The 18,181-nt window shown below is 33.1% G+C and overlaps 1 protein-coding gene across 1 annotated transcript in view; it reads left to right on the top strand.

Annotated features, from left to right (window-relative positions):
- Window positions 1-18,181, top strand: part of LOC124365520 (endothelin-converting enzyme homolog) — a 40,233-nt gene that overhangs the window by 5,919 nt on the left and 16,133 nt on the right. Inside the window, exons 3-6 of the mRNA XM_046821505.1 lie at window positions 9,180-9,308; window positions 13,486-13,672; window positions 15,618-15,785; window positions 17,714-17,770. Coding sequence (XP_046677461.1) covers window positions 9,180-9,308; window positions 13,486-13,672; window positions 15,618-15,785; window positions 17,714-17,770 — 541 coding nt within the window. The remainder of the gene's footprint in view (window positions 1-9,179; window positions 9,309-13,485; window positions 13,673-15,617; window positions 15,786-17,713; window positions 17,771-18,181) is intronic.

Genomic DNA, 18,181 nt, shown 5'->3' with positions numbered 1-18,181 from the left:
GACCTTAGAGAGTAAAAATGCTGCCCAGGTCACCTTATGTGACCTGAGTAAAGCATTTGACACAGTCAACCATGTAATTTTATTGAGTACGTTGGAGTATTATGGTTTCTATGGCAAAGATTTGGAAATTTTGAAGTCATATTTTTCAGAGCGTAAGCAATTGGTCGAGCACAATGGCATTTTGTCTGAAGTTTTAGAATTTAAGTTAGGAGTACTTCCGGGGTCTGTTTTAGGGCCTATACTCTTTCTAGTTTTAATTAATGACCTAAGCAATAATTTGTCCTGTTACTCTACAATATATGCAGATGACACAACATTGTTATCTTATCATAATGATGTGGATCAGCTAAAAATAATTTCAGAAAACACATTGTTAGAGGCAACTTATTGGTTTGAAACTAATGGACTATTCCTGAATAAAGAAAAAACGCAGCATCTGTTGGTAACCTTAAAAACAGAAGATCTCTTAGATTCATTAAGTACAGTGAAGCTTTTAGGTGTAAATATTGATTCTAATCTGTCATGAAAAAACTCATATAGCCTATATTTGTAAGAGGTTGTCTAGAGTGATTTATTTACTTGCAAACCTTAAAAATAAAGTGTCTACAAGATATTTAAGAATGGCCTATTTTTCATTTTTTGAAAGTATTATAAGTTATTGTTTAATTGTGTGGGGTAATGGAATAGGCATTCAAAAGGTTCTTATTGTACAGCTATACGAATCATAACTGGCTCTAATCCGCGTGATCACTGTCGACCTCTTTTTAGGCAATTAAACATTTTAACTGTTGTAAATTTGTATATTTTTGATGTATTAATGGTAATAAAGAAAAATATGCATCTTTATACACAAAGAAATGCCATACACTCTCATAATACACGAAACCAAGAAAGAATTGAACTGCCTAGATTAAGACTTTCAAGATCAATGAATTACCTTAAAAACATGGGAATAAGGCTTTTCAATAAGTTACCAGTTTCTTGGAAAAATTTAAACCATCGTAAATTTTCAGAGAGATTACATGAATGTAATAATCTTGTAAATAATCCACTGTACAACCTAGAAGAATATTTTAAATTTAATTTTAACACTTAGTCTAGATTGTGTATAGCCTAGTGAGTACTATTGCTTAATAGGATTAAGTTTTTAAAACACTATTGTGACAAATTGGTCAACTAATAGTTTCTAATATTGACAATGTCTATTGCTTGTTATGTGATTTGCCGAAGGATAAATAAATGTCTTTATTATTATTGTCACTAGAATCTTCAGTCACTGTTGCAGGGCACTGCTCTCAGGACTAGTCTAATCGCAGTCGCTGTTGTGATTTTTAGGAGGACTGAGCAGTGTACAGTATTGCTTTGAAAGTCTGTCACTAGAATCTTCAGTCGCTGTTGCAGGGCACTGCTCTCAGGACTAGTCTAATCGTAGTCGCTGTTGTGATTTTTAGGAGGACTGAGCAGTGTACAGTATTGCTTTGAATGTCTGTCACTAGAATCTTCAGTCGCTGTTGCAGGGCACTGCTCTCAGGACTAGTCTAATCACAGTCGCTGTTGTGATTTTTAGGAGGACTGAGCAGTGTACAGTATTACTTTGAATGTCTGTCACTAGAATCTTCAGTCGCTATTGCAGGGCACAGCTCTCAGGACTAGTCTAATCGCAGTCACTGATTAATTATTACATAGATATTCGGGTCTATGTTGTTCGCCTCCGAATGATTTCAAGTGCTGATGCTGTCAAAGTAATACTGAGCTATTTCAAGTCTTCAAATAATTCAGAAACTAATTACTGTCATTGTTAAATAATATACTTCTACTTGTTATGTCGAATCTGATTTAATAAATAACTATCAACTTCTATATCCAAATTGATAATTGAATCAAAATTGTCTAGTTCATGAAGTAAATAGTTAATATATGTTTTTAAATCATTCCTGCAATGAAGAATATTTTAATGCCTTATGATCGAAATAATATAATTTATGTAAAGTGAGAATAGTAGGGGTCCAAGAATAGAGCCCTGTAGAATTTATCGTATAACACTTTTTCAGTCAAACATTTTATACCTCTCCTTCATACATCGCTGACATCCATTGAAGGATGACACAGTTAACACAACTATCGGAAAAACCATGCCTCTTAAACTTGATGAGGAGAAGGGGGTAGCATTTAAAGAAGAAGGTCTTTGTAAAGTAAAGTAGTATTAAAGAGTCACTAACCTCTTATCCATTGCCAATCGGATATCATCAGTGATTTTTATTGAAGATGTAGTGGTACTGTTATTAGACCTGAATTCTAAATGGAATTAGTTCAAAATATCATGGTAATTGAGGTAAGAAAAATACTGTTGAAGACTACTCTGAGACATTTTGAGAGACGTGGTAGAATACTTATTGGGTGTAGTTCAGAAGGAGTTTCATGGTTGGAAGATTTCTTCACTAGGCGAACTAGAGTATATTTCCAAACATCAGGGAAAACATAAGAATTCAATGAAGAATAAAAAATTCCTACTATAACAGGCAGTGTGATTAGCAATGTATATTTGCTTGAACAGAGTACTATGATAAAACCTAACTTTAGCATTTATGATCTGCTTTTGCATATGATTTCTGAGACATTTGTAAGTAGTCCAATTGGGTGTAGACTTTGACCTCATGGCCTTTCAGAAAGCTGAATCTCTTTGTTTCTGTCAGTCTCTTATGAAATCATTTATCCAAGGTGCAGAGATTCGTTTACAAAAGAGTTAAATTTGATAACCATATCATTCACATCGTTGGTGACAGTAACCTCATGCCAGGGCACAACATCAGCATCAAGAAGAGCAGCTACGTCACTGTATTTTTGATAAGTGATGAGTTTTGACATATTTTTGGAGTTTGGAGTTAATAGGTGCAAAAGATGAAATGAAATGAAATAAATGAAATGAAATATGCCTTTATTTAAGAGGCGGAGTTAGGGCTATTTAGCCCTCTCTACCACTCAACCTCAAAAAGATGAGATCATGCTTTGAAAGTTTAGGGGCAGAAAGTTGTCCATGGTGCGTCACATGGCTTGGGTCAGAGATAGCCAAGTGTCGGTTGTGGCAGTATGAAAAGTAAAGTTACGGTTGAAGTGAGAGTAGTTTCATTACAAGATTGAAACATTATAGTCATAATGTTTGGTTGTGAGTAGGAGGTCCAGTCTAGTTCGAGTTCAGGTTGCCCATGACAATGATATAACTATAACAAGCTATAAATTCATTAAGTATGTGTTCATACTCAGCACGAAAACCGTTATTGGGGCTTAATAATATACACTTACCAGAATATGAGTTCCATTGACACTAACACCCAGAAACATGTATTCTGGACACCCCTCCCTAGATGTGTTGGATGAGTATATGATAGAAGTAGGAAAGTGAGACAACTGAAAATAAGAAGATACCATCCTCACATATTTATTCTAGTCGACCCTCTTCACTGCCTTTATTTATGGTAAAAGGAAAAAATACAAGTCTCAATATTATTGTGTTTAATAATTTTCCAATTTTCAGAACAATTTCTCAAGCTTCATGGAAACAACACAAAAAGCCTTGGAGTATTTAGGAGTATTCGACTACATGGATCATTTAAAATCAGCAGAATATCTTTGGAAGCTACTTGCAGTAAGTTGGTAATGTCAGAGACAATATTGTTATAATTAAAATTAGTGTGGTAATGTATTTAATGAATGGGTAAGTCTTCCACGATTGCCTATGAAGTTGTACTTGCACATGGTATATTCATGACCAATTAACTTTTTCATACAGTGAATAATACAGATTTTGAATAATTTTAGTTGGGGCAATGTTTATAAAGGTCTTGTACATTTACCATTAATGGTTGTTAGACTTTTGTTCTGTAGAGAGGTTTAAATGAGAGGATTCTTTATCAGTAATTGAAAATAGGTATGGTAATTAATTAAAATTTATTTCAAAAAATGAGAAATGTGTTGCATGAAAATAAATTTTTGGAGAACTGTGGCAGCAATTTCTTGTAACAGTTAGTTTTAGTTATGCCAGTTGTCTTGATTTTTGTATTTTTTATAGTGCATTTCAATGGCAAACATTTGTGTTTGTTATGCAGTTGTGGTCAACAAAGAACGGTTTAGTGGTTTCAAATATAAATAAATCATACAGCTGTTCTCAGAAAGAAATTTATACGTTTTAGCTTCCAGCATGTTTATTGATTGGACAATCACTTACACACTTTACGATTAGAATATTAAGAATGGTGTGCAACATTTACAGCTCTCTCATGTTGACAGAGGCAGAATGATAGTAAAAAAACGACAATATCTGAAAAAGATGTACATAAAATGATTGGCCAGTAAATGAACGTGTCATGGAAGTTTAAACGTGTAAATCGGAACACTGTATACTAAAACACTTGTTGGTACATCAAAATAAATCAATTACTTGGATTGATTTTATTATTATTTTTATTTCTACACGTGTATTTGGCTATATTTAGTGTATGATTTGTAACAAAACATTACAAGCCATTAGAAATGTATCGTATCATAGATTTTCATCTAGCAAGCTTGGTAATGTTACCTAGAAATTATCTAATAAAAAACTACTCTTAAGGTGTTAAATATTAAAGTTATTTTATAGTGTAAAATGACTCGAGCACATTGTTCATATTTCTAGACATCACTGACTGTTTGAGCCCAGGTAAACCTCAATTTTAGAAAGTTTTGCAGCTTTTTAAATGCAGTTTCCAATCTATGAAGCTTGCAAAGGTGAAGCTACTGGCTTCAATTCCTGTGGTTGCCTTTTCTGTTTCGCCATTGAAAATAAATTTGAGTGCTTCTATTACTTCTTTTCGATATTCATTCAATGGCTTCTAAGCGTCGTCTTTTGTTGACCAACGTGTGTTTGATATGGTTTTTAGGTTTAAGTTATTTTTCTGTATCCACATACCAACTGAAATAACACTACTTCTGCTACCCTTTACAGTACAGACTACAGTTAACAATCTAACTTCATAATATTTTGCATAGAACAGTGCAGTATTCAATATTCTTAATTTAATTGTTTCCATAAGTTTATTAAAATCACCTTTTCCGCCCCCAAAATTTTGCCACCCTGGGCTACAGCCACACACTCACAGCTTGTCATAAGAACTGGACCTCTTTCAAAATTTACATCCAACAACTGCTGGCATATTCAAAATGTTTAATGTTTATCCATAAATCTGTTACTGAATGCTTTGAATATAGCAGCTCATTAATTCTAGAGTCAAGAGACTTAATCAATAAAATATGTTATAGGTGAATTTTTCACAGCATGATGAAATATTGATGATACGGATGAATTTGTCACAGCGTGATGAGAGGTTTACATATCATTTTGGAGCTTCGTTAATGATCTGAAGCATATATCTTTTAACCCAAGGATGACCAAAATAGGTGGTTCTATCTCATCCCAACCAAGTGAAATGTGTTATATATTTCTCTGTGTACCTGCCACCTTCTTGTCTGTAAACAAATCACATTCCATTCACCCTCTCTGATACCATAGTACATTAGGGCTGTCAGAAATGGACAAAGGCTCTTCATGCTTCCAAGGTACAGGAGTCCTGATAATTTCACTCTCCGAGTCCTGAACTATTGCTATGTTGAATTAGTCCAAATAGTTCTCTTTTTGTTCAACTTGAGCCTGTGTAAAGGCATATTCCCTTATGTTCTGAAGGAAGGATAAGTTGTGCCTGTTTATGTCTTTTGACATCCAAGATGTCACAAATTATCGACCAGTTGTGATCCTTTCCACACTTAGCAAGATTAATGAAGGTTTGGTGCTGGAAATCACCCAATCACTGTTCAAGAACATCATCACTGATGAACAACGTTGCTTTACAGTGGAGAGACCTACGGTAAAAAATCTGCTGATGTTCTAAAATTAAGAAACGATGTTGTCCTGGTTCCGTACTTATCTTTTGGAACGCAGGCTTAATGTTCATTTTACCAATAATATGTCTGGTGCTTTTATATTAACATCTGATGTAGCACAGGGTTCACATCTCAGCCCACTATTGTTCTCAATATTTATCCATTACATCAACGAGTACAAAAGTGGCCTTTTTTTTGTTATTTTCAGGCGACTTATTGTTCCTCAAAGTCACTTCCCATGTGGGCTGTCTGGCACTGTAACAGGCTCTTAATAGTGTTTTAAATTGGTTTCAGTGTAATTAAATGTATATCAATGCAAATAAAACTAAGCTAATAATATGTAATACAACTGCAACTACCATTCAGTTTGACTACTCCCTTTACAATGAGGTGTTTGAGCAGCGTGCCTCAATTAAAGACCTTGGCATAGTTCTGAGTTCTGATTCTACTTTTGGCCACACTCTTCATGTACAACTTTAAAAATATATAGTGGTGTGAATTTAGGATAGACCTATACACTTATATTGTCCTAACAGAGTTAACCAAAGGGTATAAATCATTATTTGAGTTTAAAGTGTAATAACTGAATCTTATAAACAAAATTAAATTATGCTTTATGATATGATTGCAGGAGCTTCCCACACCAGACGTTGTGCAAGACAGCATCCAGAAAAAAGACTATAAACTCATTATTAAACCTCAGCTAGAAGCAACTATTCCACAGGTATCTATAATAGAATAAATAATTTTTTCTTTGTTATTAACCCTTTTGATCTAATTTTCTATATAAATGGGTGTAAAAAATATCTGCTTAAAAGTTGTGTATATATAAAGACATTCATAAATTAATTGTTTTTAAATATAAAGCATAGCAAAATTCACACTTGTGCTATACCAATATGATCTAAAAATTCAATCTTTTTCTTGCAACAAGTTGTGAACCAACTTTTTACTATTTTACAAATGCTATAAAACATAGAATCAGCTGCGTTGCAACTTGATCCTATGCTTCTATTTATAAATGAGCTGTAAATTACAACTAAGTATCAGTATATTGTTGAATGAAATTGTATTTTTTGACTTAATTACTTAGTTACTTTTAGTAGTATTCTTAATGCTATTTGTTAATATTTCTTTTACATCAATGTTGTAGGTATATTTTGAATACAAAATTAGCCTATTTGTAATTATTGTCCTCATGGTATAGCACTTATGGACAATTTTTGAATTATTTCAATGAAAATGACCCCCAGAGTCTAAAACCACACCCTGTTTTATATCTCGAATGGTTTTTGAGATATTGAGTACATGTAAATCCCATGAGAAATAAATTAATAATATTTCAGTTGGTACAAATCTCCCTACTTCACCTAGATGAGCTGGAAGCACCTATTTTTATTTAATGTCAACCCTATTTAATTAACTTTTACTAGTAATTCTGAGTAAACTGTCAATTCAAGAAAACGCATCAATTTGTAAAAACACTCCATATTATATTTAATACTGAGATAAATTAATAAAATTTGGCGTGTTTTTAATTTTTTACAGTAAATTTGTATGAAGTGGTCATAAGTGTTTAATATTTATTTCTCACAAATAAAAATCCCAAAAAGTTATTTCCAGTACATAATATATTAAAGAACAATACATTTTATTTATTATTTATATTAAAATTCATTATATTAATTAGAATAAGCATTTCAAACAGTTATACAGTATAGTTTAGTATATTTAATGTTGAATAAAAAGAATATTAAATCTTGAAAATTGGTTGAAAAACAATTTTTAAAAATAACAAAGGGCAAAATGGTCAGTTAGTGCTGAGATTTTTAACAGATACGTTGCAGTTAGTTATTCACTGGGATTTTTTAGAGGTGTTTTGCAAAAATTGGCTGGAACCGAAAGGGTTCAAATAAAATATTGATAGTTTAATATTGTTGCCATCTAAAAATATATTTGGTGTAATATGAAATAATTGAAGATAATAAAGGAAAAATTAGTGGAATCCATCAATTACAAAGATGTGGGCCAATAACTATATAGGGCTGACTATCTGTAAATGGTGGAAATATATACAACTCAGGAAAAAGTGTTGTGTGGCCGCAATTCTTCTCTCACTGCTGAGTCTTCCACAAGCTAAACTGTAGTCACATTTACAAAAGTTTTTTGCTTTAAGTGGAATTTAAAAAAATATGCTTTCATAAAGTCATAATGATATGTATTTCCTAACTCGAGCCTAACATATTTACCTAGCAGATCTTTAGCCCACACTTAACACGTTCACAATGACATACACATTGCATTTCCTTATTGCATTTTAATTTTTGTTGCCTGTCTTAGTGGATAGTTAAATTTGATCCCCCGCTTAAATAAATACCTCAGACTATCTTGTACCTTGTCAGGCACACGATTGTTTAATTTTTAAAGTAAATTAACTTTTTAGGTACCCCTTGAAATGCACGGAGAAAAAATTGTAAAAGATTAAAATAATTCTTTTGTGCAAAATTGCGAAGTCTTAGACATTTAAAGTAAAAAATATTATGGTTTTTTCCATTATTGTTGTAAAACTTTAAGGCCAATAAAAAGTCTGGAAATAAGCCATCATTATGAACGTATTAATGAAATAGAATTCTTTCATGTCGATCCATCTTGCACAGAATCCACAATTATTATAAATATTATAACTTGCAGAAGACTAATGGTCTTGGATGATCTTGGAAGAGCAATTGGTTTAGCTAAGAAGGACTTGGAGGATTAGATATTGAAAGACCCGGTGTCTAGTGCTAAGAGATCATGGTGCAGGTCCCAATGGATTTAGATGACTGATGGTCTTGGGTTTTAATTACAAGAGGCTTCAGGGCTGAGAGGTTCCAGAAGCAGAGTAAATTTGTAAAGAGCACAAGTTTTTGGGAGGCTATGAAAATTCACAAAACTACCAAGAGATTGTCAAAACAACACCTTCAAGAGGTTGGAACTGAACTGGTGATGCGCATGTTGAAGTATCAGAATAAAATACTTGAATATCTGTATTATATGAAATGTTAAGTGTTACAACTACTACAACCATGCAGCATATGTTGTAGTAAACTCATATCCATTTTAGTTTTTAATTCTTTGTCATTGCATTTTGTTCAAAAATTATTAGAGCTAATACAAGTTGTGCATTTACTGCAATTTTGTAAAAAATTATATAAAAAAATACTGCACCACTTCAATTATAAAATTTATAACTGTACTATAACAGTGTAACAATGTGTTTTTGTTTGTAGATCTCTTGGAGTATTTTTATTTTCTACTTTACTAAACGTTGAGTTGGATGATAGTTCTTATGTGCAAGTTTACTTTTTGGATGAAATAAGCAATTTTTTCAACAAGCTTCAGACTAAAGATTACAACAGGTAAGTAAATATAGTTGTAAAACTTTAGTTTTATAATTTTTATGTTGCTAATCTTTATAATTTTTAAAACATTGCCCATTTATTCACCTTAAAGTAAACTAGATTAAAAAATTAAAACTGATCAAAATAATTCTTTTACATTTTTACCAGGTTTTGAACTACTGTATTGACAAATTAAATACATAGGAGCACTCCAGTTTTTACAACTAAAACTCTTAAATAAATAAGGAGTCCTTGGAATATTATAAAAAGCTTTAGAGACAATACTTTACACATAAATGAGAAAGTTTCTAAGAATATTTGATTTATTTGTACAGAACAATTTCCTTTTTCTGAATTAATTGGGGTTAAGTGATTTGGATAAATAAAAATCCAGATAAACCAAGAATACACAATAGATTAGAGATAATAAGGAATTTATAGAAATACTGTATAACAATAACAGAAAGTAAACGTATTAGTTTGTTTCACAGAGATTAATTATTGGGAAAATAAATCAAATAATAAATAAAAAGAAATGTTGTTTACAGTTTCTTAAAAACTTAAATCAGTCACTTTTGTTTAACTTTGGAAAGTGTCACACAGACATTTCAAGGCCTCAATTTCCGTTAAGTGTTGTTAAACCATCAGATATTGTATGAGTATTCTTTACAATTCAAAGTCTAGCAAGATTGCGTTCGGCATAGTGTATTAATAAAAAACTTAGTTATTTTTTTTTTAATAATGTTATACAAACTTTTAATGCCAACCTGGTAAAAATGTCATATTTGACACATTATAACAAGATATTTGCTATAAATGTTTTTTCTACAGGAATCTATTAGTCTTTTTCAAAATATATTTTTGGTAACCCGTAAAATGAAATAAATGTTACAGGAACTCTTAGTAGTTTTCTCTGCTATTAAGAATGTAGTTGTTCTTGAAATATTGACTGCTTTATTGATAGTTGAAGCAGTTTTGAGACAGATTTATTTTACTTTTGTCATAAAAAAGATATTCAAGGGATTTCGATACATGAGTATCCAACTATCTTATCTTTCCATATCAGCATTTTTCATGGGTGATTATTAAACATCCACAAACTTGTTTTTATCTATTTCCTGCAGTTGTGCAACTAGGTCAGGATAATATTATCTAACCTTGACTTTTTAGTGACATTTGAAAAGCTCTCCTATTGTGTCTTTTGGAAGAAGCTTTGTGATTTTCTCCTTGTCGTACATGCTGGATCGAATTTATCTTTTAGTAAGGAGCATTTATCTTCATTTATAACATTTGGAGTCAAATCAAATCAAATCAATCTTTATTCACATATACATTGAGTACAGTGTTGCGTCATAACAATAATAATGAGAGTAGTTTCAGTTCTATAGGCTCCTCCAGTCCCGAAACTCCTGTATGGTGTATATGGATTGGTCTAAGAGCCAGTCTGAGAGTGCTTTCTTGAACTGTTTATCCTGTAGTTTCTGTAGGTCTTATGGTAGCCGTTTAAAGAAGGCAGCACCTAGATAAGAAGGCTTCTTTTCATACAAGCTGAGTCGATGTGCCTGTAGTTGAAAGTTGTGTCTTTGTCGGGTGTTGTAGTTATGTTGATCCACCAATCTGGCTTGGCTGATCTTAAAGCATATATTATAACTTCACGTATGTATAGTGAGGTTATTGTCATAATTTTGAAATCTTTAAAAGCTTCCCTGCAGGAGTCTTGTGGTTTTAGTCCTTTTAATGTTTGTATTGCTCTTTTTTGTATTACTAACACTCTTTGCAGATTTGTTGTGCTTGTGCCTCCCCATACTACGAGCCCATATCTTAGGTGTGCTTCAAACAATGAGTAATAGGCAGTCAGCGCTGTTGCTTTGTCACTTATCTGCACTAATCTTCGCACAGCATATAGCCCGCAGTTTAGTTTTTGACATAGATGGTCCACATGTGAGGTCCAGGAAAGGGTGTTATCCAGTATGATGCCTAAGTACTTATTTGATGACACAGTTTCTAGTTCTGGTAGTCCACAATAATTATTTGAAACTATTGTGAATATGAGTTGATTAGTTTTTGTCTCATTAAGCACTAGGTCATTTTTGTAGCAGTACTGTTTTGCCATATTGAAAGCAATATGACTGCTTACTTCAAGGTCTTCCATTTCTTTGTTGGCAATAATTAGGGCAGTGTCATCAGCAAACATCACTGCTTCACAATATTCCACTAGGTATTTTGGGAAGTCATTAGCTAGAAGTATGTAAAGCACTGGTCCAAGTACAGATCCCTGAGGAACGCCTCTGCACATTGATAAAGCTTCAGATTTAACTCTCTGTATTTTGTTGTTTACCTTACAGGTGAGCTCTACTAGTTGTTTCCTGTCACTCAGGTAGGTTTTAAACAATTTTGCTTCTTTTCCTGTTATACCAAGGATATTAAGTTTTTCTAAAATAAGTTTATGATCAATGCAGTCGAATGCTTTACTGAAATCAAGCAGTATGCTGGTTGCTATTTGGCCATATTCCAGTTTATCAATAATGCTTTCAACAAGTTGTGTTACCGCTGTTGTTGTTGACCTGTTCTTGATGAATCCATGTTGTCTAGTAGTCAGAAGGTCATGCTGTTGGAGATGCTGTGTAAGTCTGCCAAGTACTACTCGTTCTAAGATTTTTGAGAAATTTGATGTCAGTGATATGGGCCGGTAGTTGACTGCTTCAGTAGTTTTGCCGCTTTTATGTTTAGGGTAGACCTTGCCCACTTTCAGACAGCTTGGGAAGATGCCTTCATTTAGGGATTTGTTGATTAGTGTTGTGAGGGGTGCTATAATTTCGTTTTTACAGAATTTAATGACTATAGAAGTTACTTCATCTTCTCCAGCTGAAGTTTTTGGTTTCATTGTATTAATAATGTTTCTTACTTCTTCTTCAGTGGCGTTAGAGAACTGCAGTTTTTGGTCAAATGCGTGCTGCGTGTCAGATTCTATAGTGTTTCCATGTTGGTTCTTACTATGATAAAGTGTTTTCTCTGCTATTGTGGAAAGAAACTTGTTTAGAGAGTTGGCAATACTGTCAGGTGTACTGTATATCTCTCCTACACTTATGCTATCTGGGAGGGAGATGGTCACTTTGTCTTTTCTCTCAGAGTTAATTACTTTCCATAGAGCTTTAGGCTTATTGTTAGCTTTATTTACAAGGTCCGAATTGTTTTCCTTTCTTAGCTCCTTTAGTTTTAGGTCATATGCCCTTTTTCTGATTGCAGTTTCTCTTTTGTCTTCGGGATTGCCTGTAATTATTTCTTTATTAAGTGCTTCAAGGTATATTCTTTTAAGTGTATCACAGTCAGAGTTCCATATGCGTTTTATGGTGTTTATTTGTTTCTTTACTGTTTTCAATGGGCATGCTGTGTCAATGGCAAATTTCATCACAGTACTGAATGCATTAAAAGCTGATTCTGTGTCTGCTGCCCCCATAACTTGTACCCAATCTTGAGCAGCCAGTATATTTCTTAGTTTGTTCATTGTACTCTGACTGAAAACCCTCCTTGTACTCTGTGATTGATCATTCTGTGTTTCTATCTGGACAATACTCACCTGTGCTGTATGGTCTGATAGCCCTGTTTTAATAACTCTATGTGATATTTCATCCTCACATAGATTAGTACAAATAAAGTCTATAGATGTCTGACTGTGGTATGTAGTCCGTGTAGGTTTAATCTTTTTAAATTGTATCCCTCCAAAGCCTCTTTTAAATAGATACTGTCATTATTGTTTGTCAAATTGGAGTGTATTTTGACAGCTTATTTGCTGATTCAAGAATGCTGTAATGCCTTAATTTGATGATGAGATCGTCAAATCGTCCATTTAGTTCTGCAATCAGCCATTGGTTCTGCTCTAAGATGGGCTGGAATTGATCTCAGTAAATTGATGACAGTAAAGTTTATTCTTAAACCTATTCTTCTTAGAGCTCTCAGTTTTCTCTTATTATGACTAATTATTTTCTGATTTCTAATATAGAAAAAATTAAATCAAAAGAATTACATTATGCAAAATCTTTGTGTTTTAATAGAATGCAAGTTATCGTCATTGAATAATTGAAAAGTGTTGTTGGAACTCGGGTCTTGTTTTATTGATTGCATGATTTTACTGCAACCATTCGTTTATGTTGCTTTACATCTGTAAAGCTCCTAATAAATGTGATGTTGTGGCCAGGACTGTACAGAACTCTCTGCTAGCAGTGTTTGCACACGACCTGTACGCAGACCTGATGCTGAGCCACAGCCCATGTGATCGCGAGCAGTATTGTTTGCACGTGGCTGCCAGTCTCATGCCAGCTGTAGTGTCCAACTTGTATCTCGGAACCTTCCCTGCAGATACTGACAGGGATCTGCGGACTCAGGTAATGACTGACTGGAATCGGTTTAGGAAAAGCTGTAGGAAAATTTGCAATGTACAAGAGCATGCTTTTTGCTGACATTAAAAAAGAGGCATTTTGAACAGTGCACAAGGCAGTGGAGTATATATAAAATTATTTAGGAGGAGGCTGACACACTAGGCGATTTAGGAGGCAAAAATACCCTCCAACACAGGCACTCGGGAATTTTCTCCTGGGAAATTGTTAAACTTAAAGATCTCAAATTTGTTGTAGCTTAAAACAACCTAATGAGAGTGATGTTAATGTTTGTCTACTTCTTATATTGGAGTATTTTTCAAATTTTAGAATGAGAAGAATATTCTTCATTTTGAAAGGAATGAAAAAAATATAAAACTAAAGAAAAATGTAATATAATGATTTCTTAACACATTTTAAGATAGTTTTCCTGAATACGTAAGAGGAAAAACATTATTCCACTCCTCATAAAATTGCAGGCATTTAGTAAGCAATTTAAGCCATTTTGTAGTCAGACTATAATTAAAACAGCCATAACTCTGTCATAAATAAATAAAAACATGTTTAATTTTCGCCCTTACCTTCTCCTACAAGTGAAAATACTATTACAAATAAAATGCTAATAGTAAGAAAGCACATAGTATAATTCCATCTAAACATTAGCATTCTACAAAGAGTGTTATTGTCTCAAAGGAAGTTTCAATATTCCAATTTAAACAACCTAAAACATACGCAATCCTACAATCTTATAATATGTTATTAATAATGCAAAAGCGTGAAATTGAATAATGTTTTTTTTATGCATTACGCTTTCATGTAATAATATAAAATTGTAAGTAGAATGTTATAAATACTATGAAGTGTTAAAACCACGATATTCATTTTGAAACACTATGGTATTAAAGTATTCTGTATAAAAAAATTGCACTTCAAATTTAATATTTGAATTCTGCAATATTACCAATTAATGTGACTGTTTAGTTTAGCTCCAGCTCACCTTCCTCTTAGTGCAGCATCTGGAACCTGACGCTGTCACAGACTTGATTCCTGGAGTCTGGAGTCATATTTGAATTCTGCAATATTACCAATTAATGTGACTGTTTAGTTTAGCTCCAGTTCACCTTCCTCTTAGTGCAGCGTCTTCGAATCTGATGCTGTCACAGACTTGAGTCCTGGGGTCTGGAGTCATATTTGTCTGAAGAGATCCAAAGAAAATTTATGACAAAGAAGCTCAAAATAAACTCTTTACATTGTTTCAAATCAGAGACACCTAGACTAACATTATATAGTATAATCTAGATGAAGAGGAATTCTCATAAATGAATAGTTGATTGCACTACAATGTACTAGACACAATCTCTAAGTACGTTGGAGCATCCGAGTTTTACATATAACATAGCAATCAATGGTGGGAAGGGTTGATTCAATGTTAATGTCGAGTTAAGCTGCAATTCACCTTCTTATTAGTTTCTGATGTCAAAATGATGAAAAGATTTAATTTTGAACTTCTTCATTGTTGAATTATATTGGATCTCTTCATACGAACATGACTGCAGATTCCAGGAATCAAGTCTGTGGCAGCGTCCGATTTCAGACGCTGCACTAAGAGGAAGATGAACTGGAGCTAAACTCAACATTCATATTGACTCAATCTTTCCAACCATAGCTACTTTAGCTATTATCTTGAATAAACTTAATTTAATTGTTCCTCTACTGTATAGGCTAAACCCTTAAAAGCATTAAACAAAAAGGGAATAAAACTGATGTGGTGCACCAAATCCATTCGTTGACATGGCCTTGCCAGAGTCAGAATTCAAAGCTAGATGTGGTGCGAGAGGGATTTCCTGTCTCACTTAGTTTCAGAGTTCAAATGCCTGTATTTAGAACACTATTTAACTATAACTCTCCCCTACCGAGTTCTGCACAAAACTGATGTCTTACTGTGATACTGCAGGTTACGTCGTTGTACTCCGAACTTAAGGCAACAATGAAAGAAAAGTTGGTAGAAGCAGATTGGCTAGATAACAAGACACGTAATCAAGTTGAGATGAAACTCAACTTCATGTCCATTCAACTTCCTAAAATGTTCGATGAATCTTTCCTCAACACAAGTTTGGAGCAGGTAATTCAATGATTTTATTATTACATATTATAAAGCAAAAATTAATTTTAAAAGTATGAATTTTCATATTTATTGATTGTAATAACAATACAAATTACAATTATTTGCTAAATTTATAAATATTAAAATTTACTTAATTTGCTCTTGTTCAATATGTTCCTATTATTACCTAAACATTAAATTTCAAAAACCATCAGAGTATTAAGTGTCAAATTTGTGTTTTATTGATACAATTTGTATTTTGTGTTTATGTACTTAACTATTTGGTTCAGTAATAAAATAAAGTTTAGAGAAAATATTATTGGTGTTTTGAAATTAAATTGATTAGGAAAGGTTTGCCTCAATTTTTAATATTGTATGGTCAGTATTTTTTTTCTGTCCATCTTCATCAACTACAATCTTTCGGAACAAAACAAAAGAGAGGGATTAAATATGATTTTGAAACTCCAAAATATTTTTATACTCAATATATTGTATTATTTTAACTGTGATGATTTTTCCTGTCAGTCCTTAAAATTTACTTTAGACAAAGAATAAAGTTACATATGTGGGTGGATAACGGGACAGACTAAAGAATGAATCTTTTCTCTCAGTATTTCACCTTTTCTTGTGAACCGTATGTTTTGTGTAGTGTGCCTGAATTGTGTAGTGTTATGATTTGTACTTTTTCTATTAACTTAACCTATAAACTTGTAATATTTTTATGTATAAAATTGTTTTTGGTTTTTTGGCACCTCAAGAAGAGGGTAATTTAAAATCCTTAAAATGTAGTGTTATCTTCTTATAACATTTCAAACATTGAAGATGTCTGAATCCTGTTATCCTTTCAAATCATCTATCATAAATTAAAATTTGTAACAGAAATGTGGAGATATTTTTATTTAACATAGAAACTTAGGATTTGTATTAGAATTGGTATTATATTTGAAGTGGGATGTCTTATACAAAATTGATCAAAGAATGTTTATAAAAGTTTGTCTTTACTTCCCCTTTACATAACCCGTAAGGATAAAATATATCAGTCTGTAAGTATTGGGTTATAAATAGTTCTGTATTCTATTTTCTTCATTAGTAAATGGTACTTATTTTCAAGATTGTATTGTGGCTATCACTTAGAACGACCATCAAATACTACTATTGTACACTTCGGTAGTAAACACATTAAATGCTAAGAGGTTTTGAACTGTCAAAAAGTTTGATTAAAGTAAAAATAGTATTAACATAAGTTTAAACATTTTTCAATAATTTGAAATCATATTTTATTTAAAGTCTAACAGGATTTAAATAATTTACATACACAATAAAAAAATTTGTATGATACATTATAAAATTTACATATAATAACATTAACGTAGTTAATAACAATAACTACTGCAAACAGTGGCGTAGCGACAGAGGAGCGAGTGGAGCGACCGCTCCAGGGCGGGGGCGGGGGCGACAGGGGGGCGGCGGGCGGGCGGACGATAAAATTGCGGGAAGCAGCCCCTTCCACGCGCATCACGGCCGCGCAGTGTCTTTGTGTCAGTCAGTCTGTCATTGACCTTGGCTGAGACAAGACCCACCGAGTGATTGACTTACTTCAATTTACCTTTGCGTAGTGATTGCAGATTTAGCGTTAGTGCAAAGTATTGATTATATTATTTATTTTGTTGTGATGTGATTTGTGTGGTGTTCATTTATTACCTTTGGTATATAATGTCAAAAAAACTAAGTGGTGCTGAGTATCGGAAACGAAGGTTAGAGAAAGGTCACGCAGAAAATCTTGAACTTAAGAAAGTAAAGAAGTTATCTACCTACTTTTCGAGGGACACTTCAGTAGTTGCAGTTTCTCAAGAACCCACTTGTAGCTCACAAGTACCTACAAGCGATGAGGACTTGGAGCAAACACCTGTTTGATGTAGGCTACCTGTTTGAACTACCTGTTTCAGGTAGGCTTACCTGAAGATGCAGAAGACCACGTCCTTCTTCAGGAACCTTTTTCTAAGGTAGGCCTAGTTAAAGCTGAAGGTACTGATTGCGAGTTGAACCTTAAAGAAAATGTAACAGCTGTTATAAGTTCTTCTGATAAGGTAATTTTGAAAACACTCTTACAGCCAAACAAAAACGGCAAATAATAAAATTAGGCCCTCATCAGCCTAAAGGGCCATTTTCAAAAGAATCAGAAGGGAGAAATAAAAATAGGGGATTTGACGAGAAATGGTATTTTCAAAAGAATAAAGAAAACCAATTGAGAATAAAACATAATTGGTTATGCTATTCAAACATCCTCAATGTTTGCTATTGTCAGCCATGCTGGCTTTTCAATATGGCCTATACTGATGTGGGATTTTCGAAAGGTACGTCTGATTGGGCACATTTAAGTCGAAACATAAAATACCATGAAGAAGATTCGCAAA

This window comes from Homalodisca vitripennis, chromosome 6 (genome assembly GCF_021130785.1).
Source record: "Homalodisca vitripennis isolate AUS2020 chromosome 6, UT_GWSS_2.1, whole genome shotgun sequence".
NCBI classification, from domain to species: domain Eukaryota; kingdom Metazoa; phylum Arthropoda; class Insecta; order Hemiptera; family Cicadellidae; genus Homalodisca; species Homalodisca vitripennis.
This window is presented reverse-complemented; position numbering and strand designations above follow the sequence as displayed.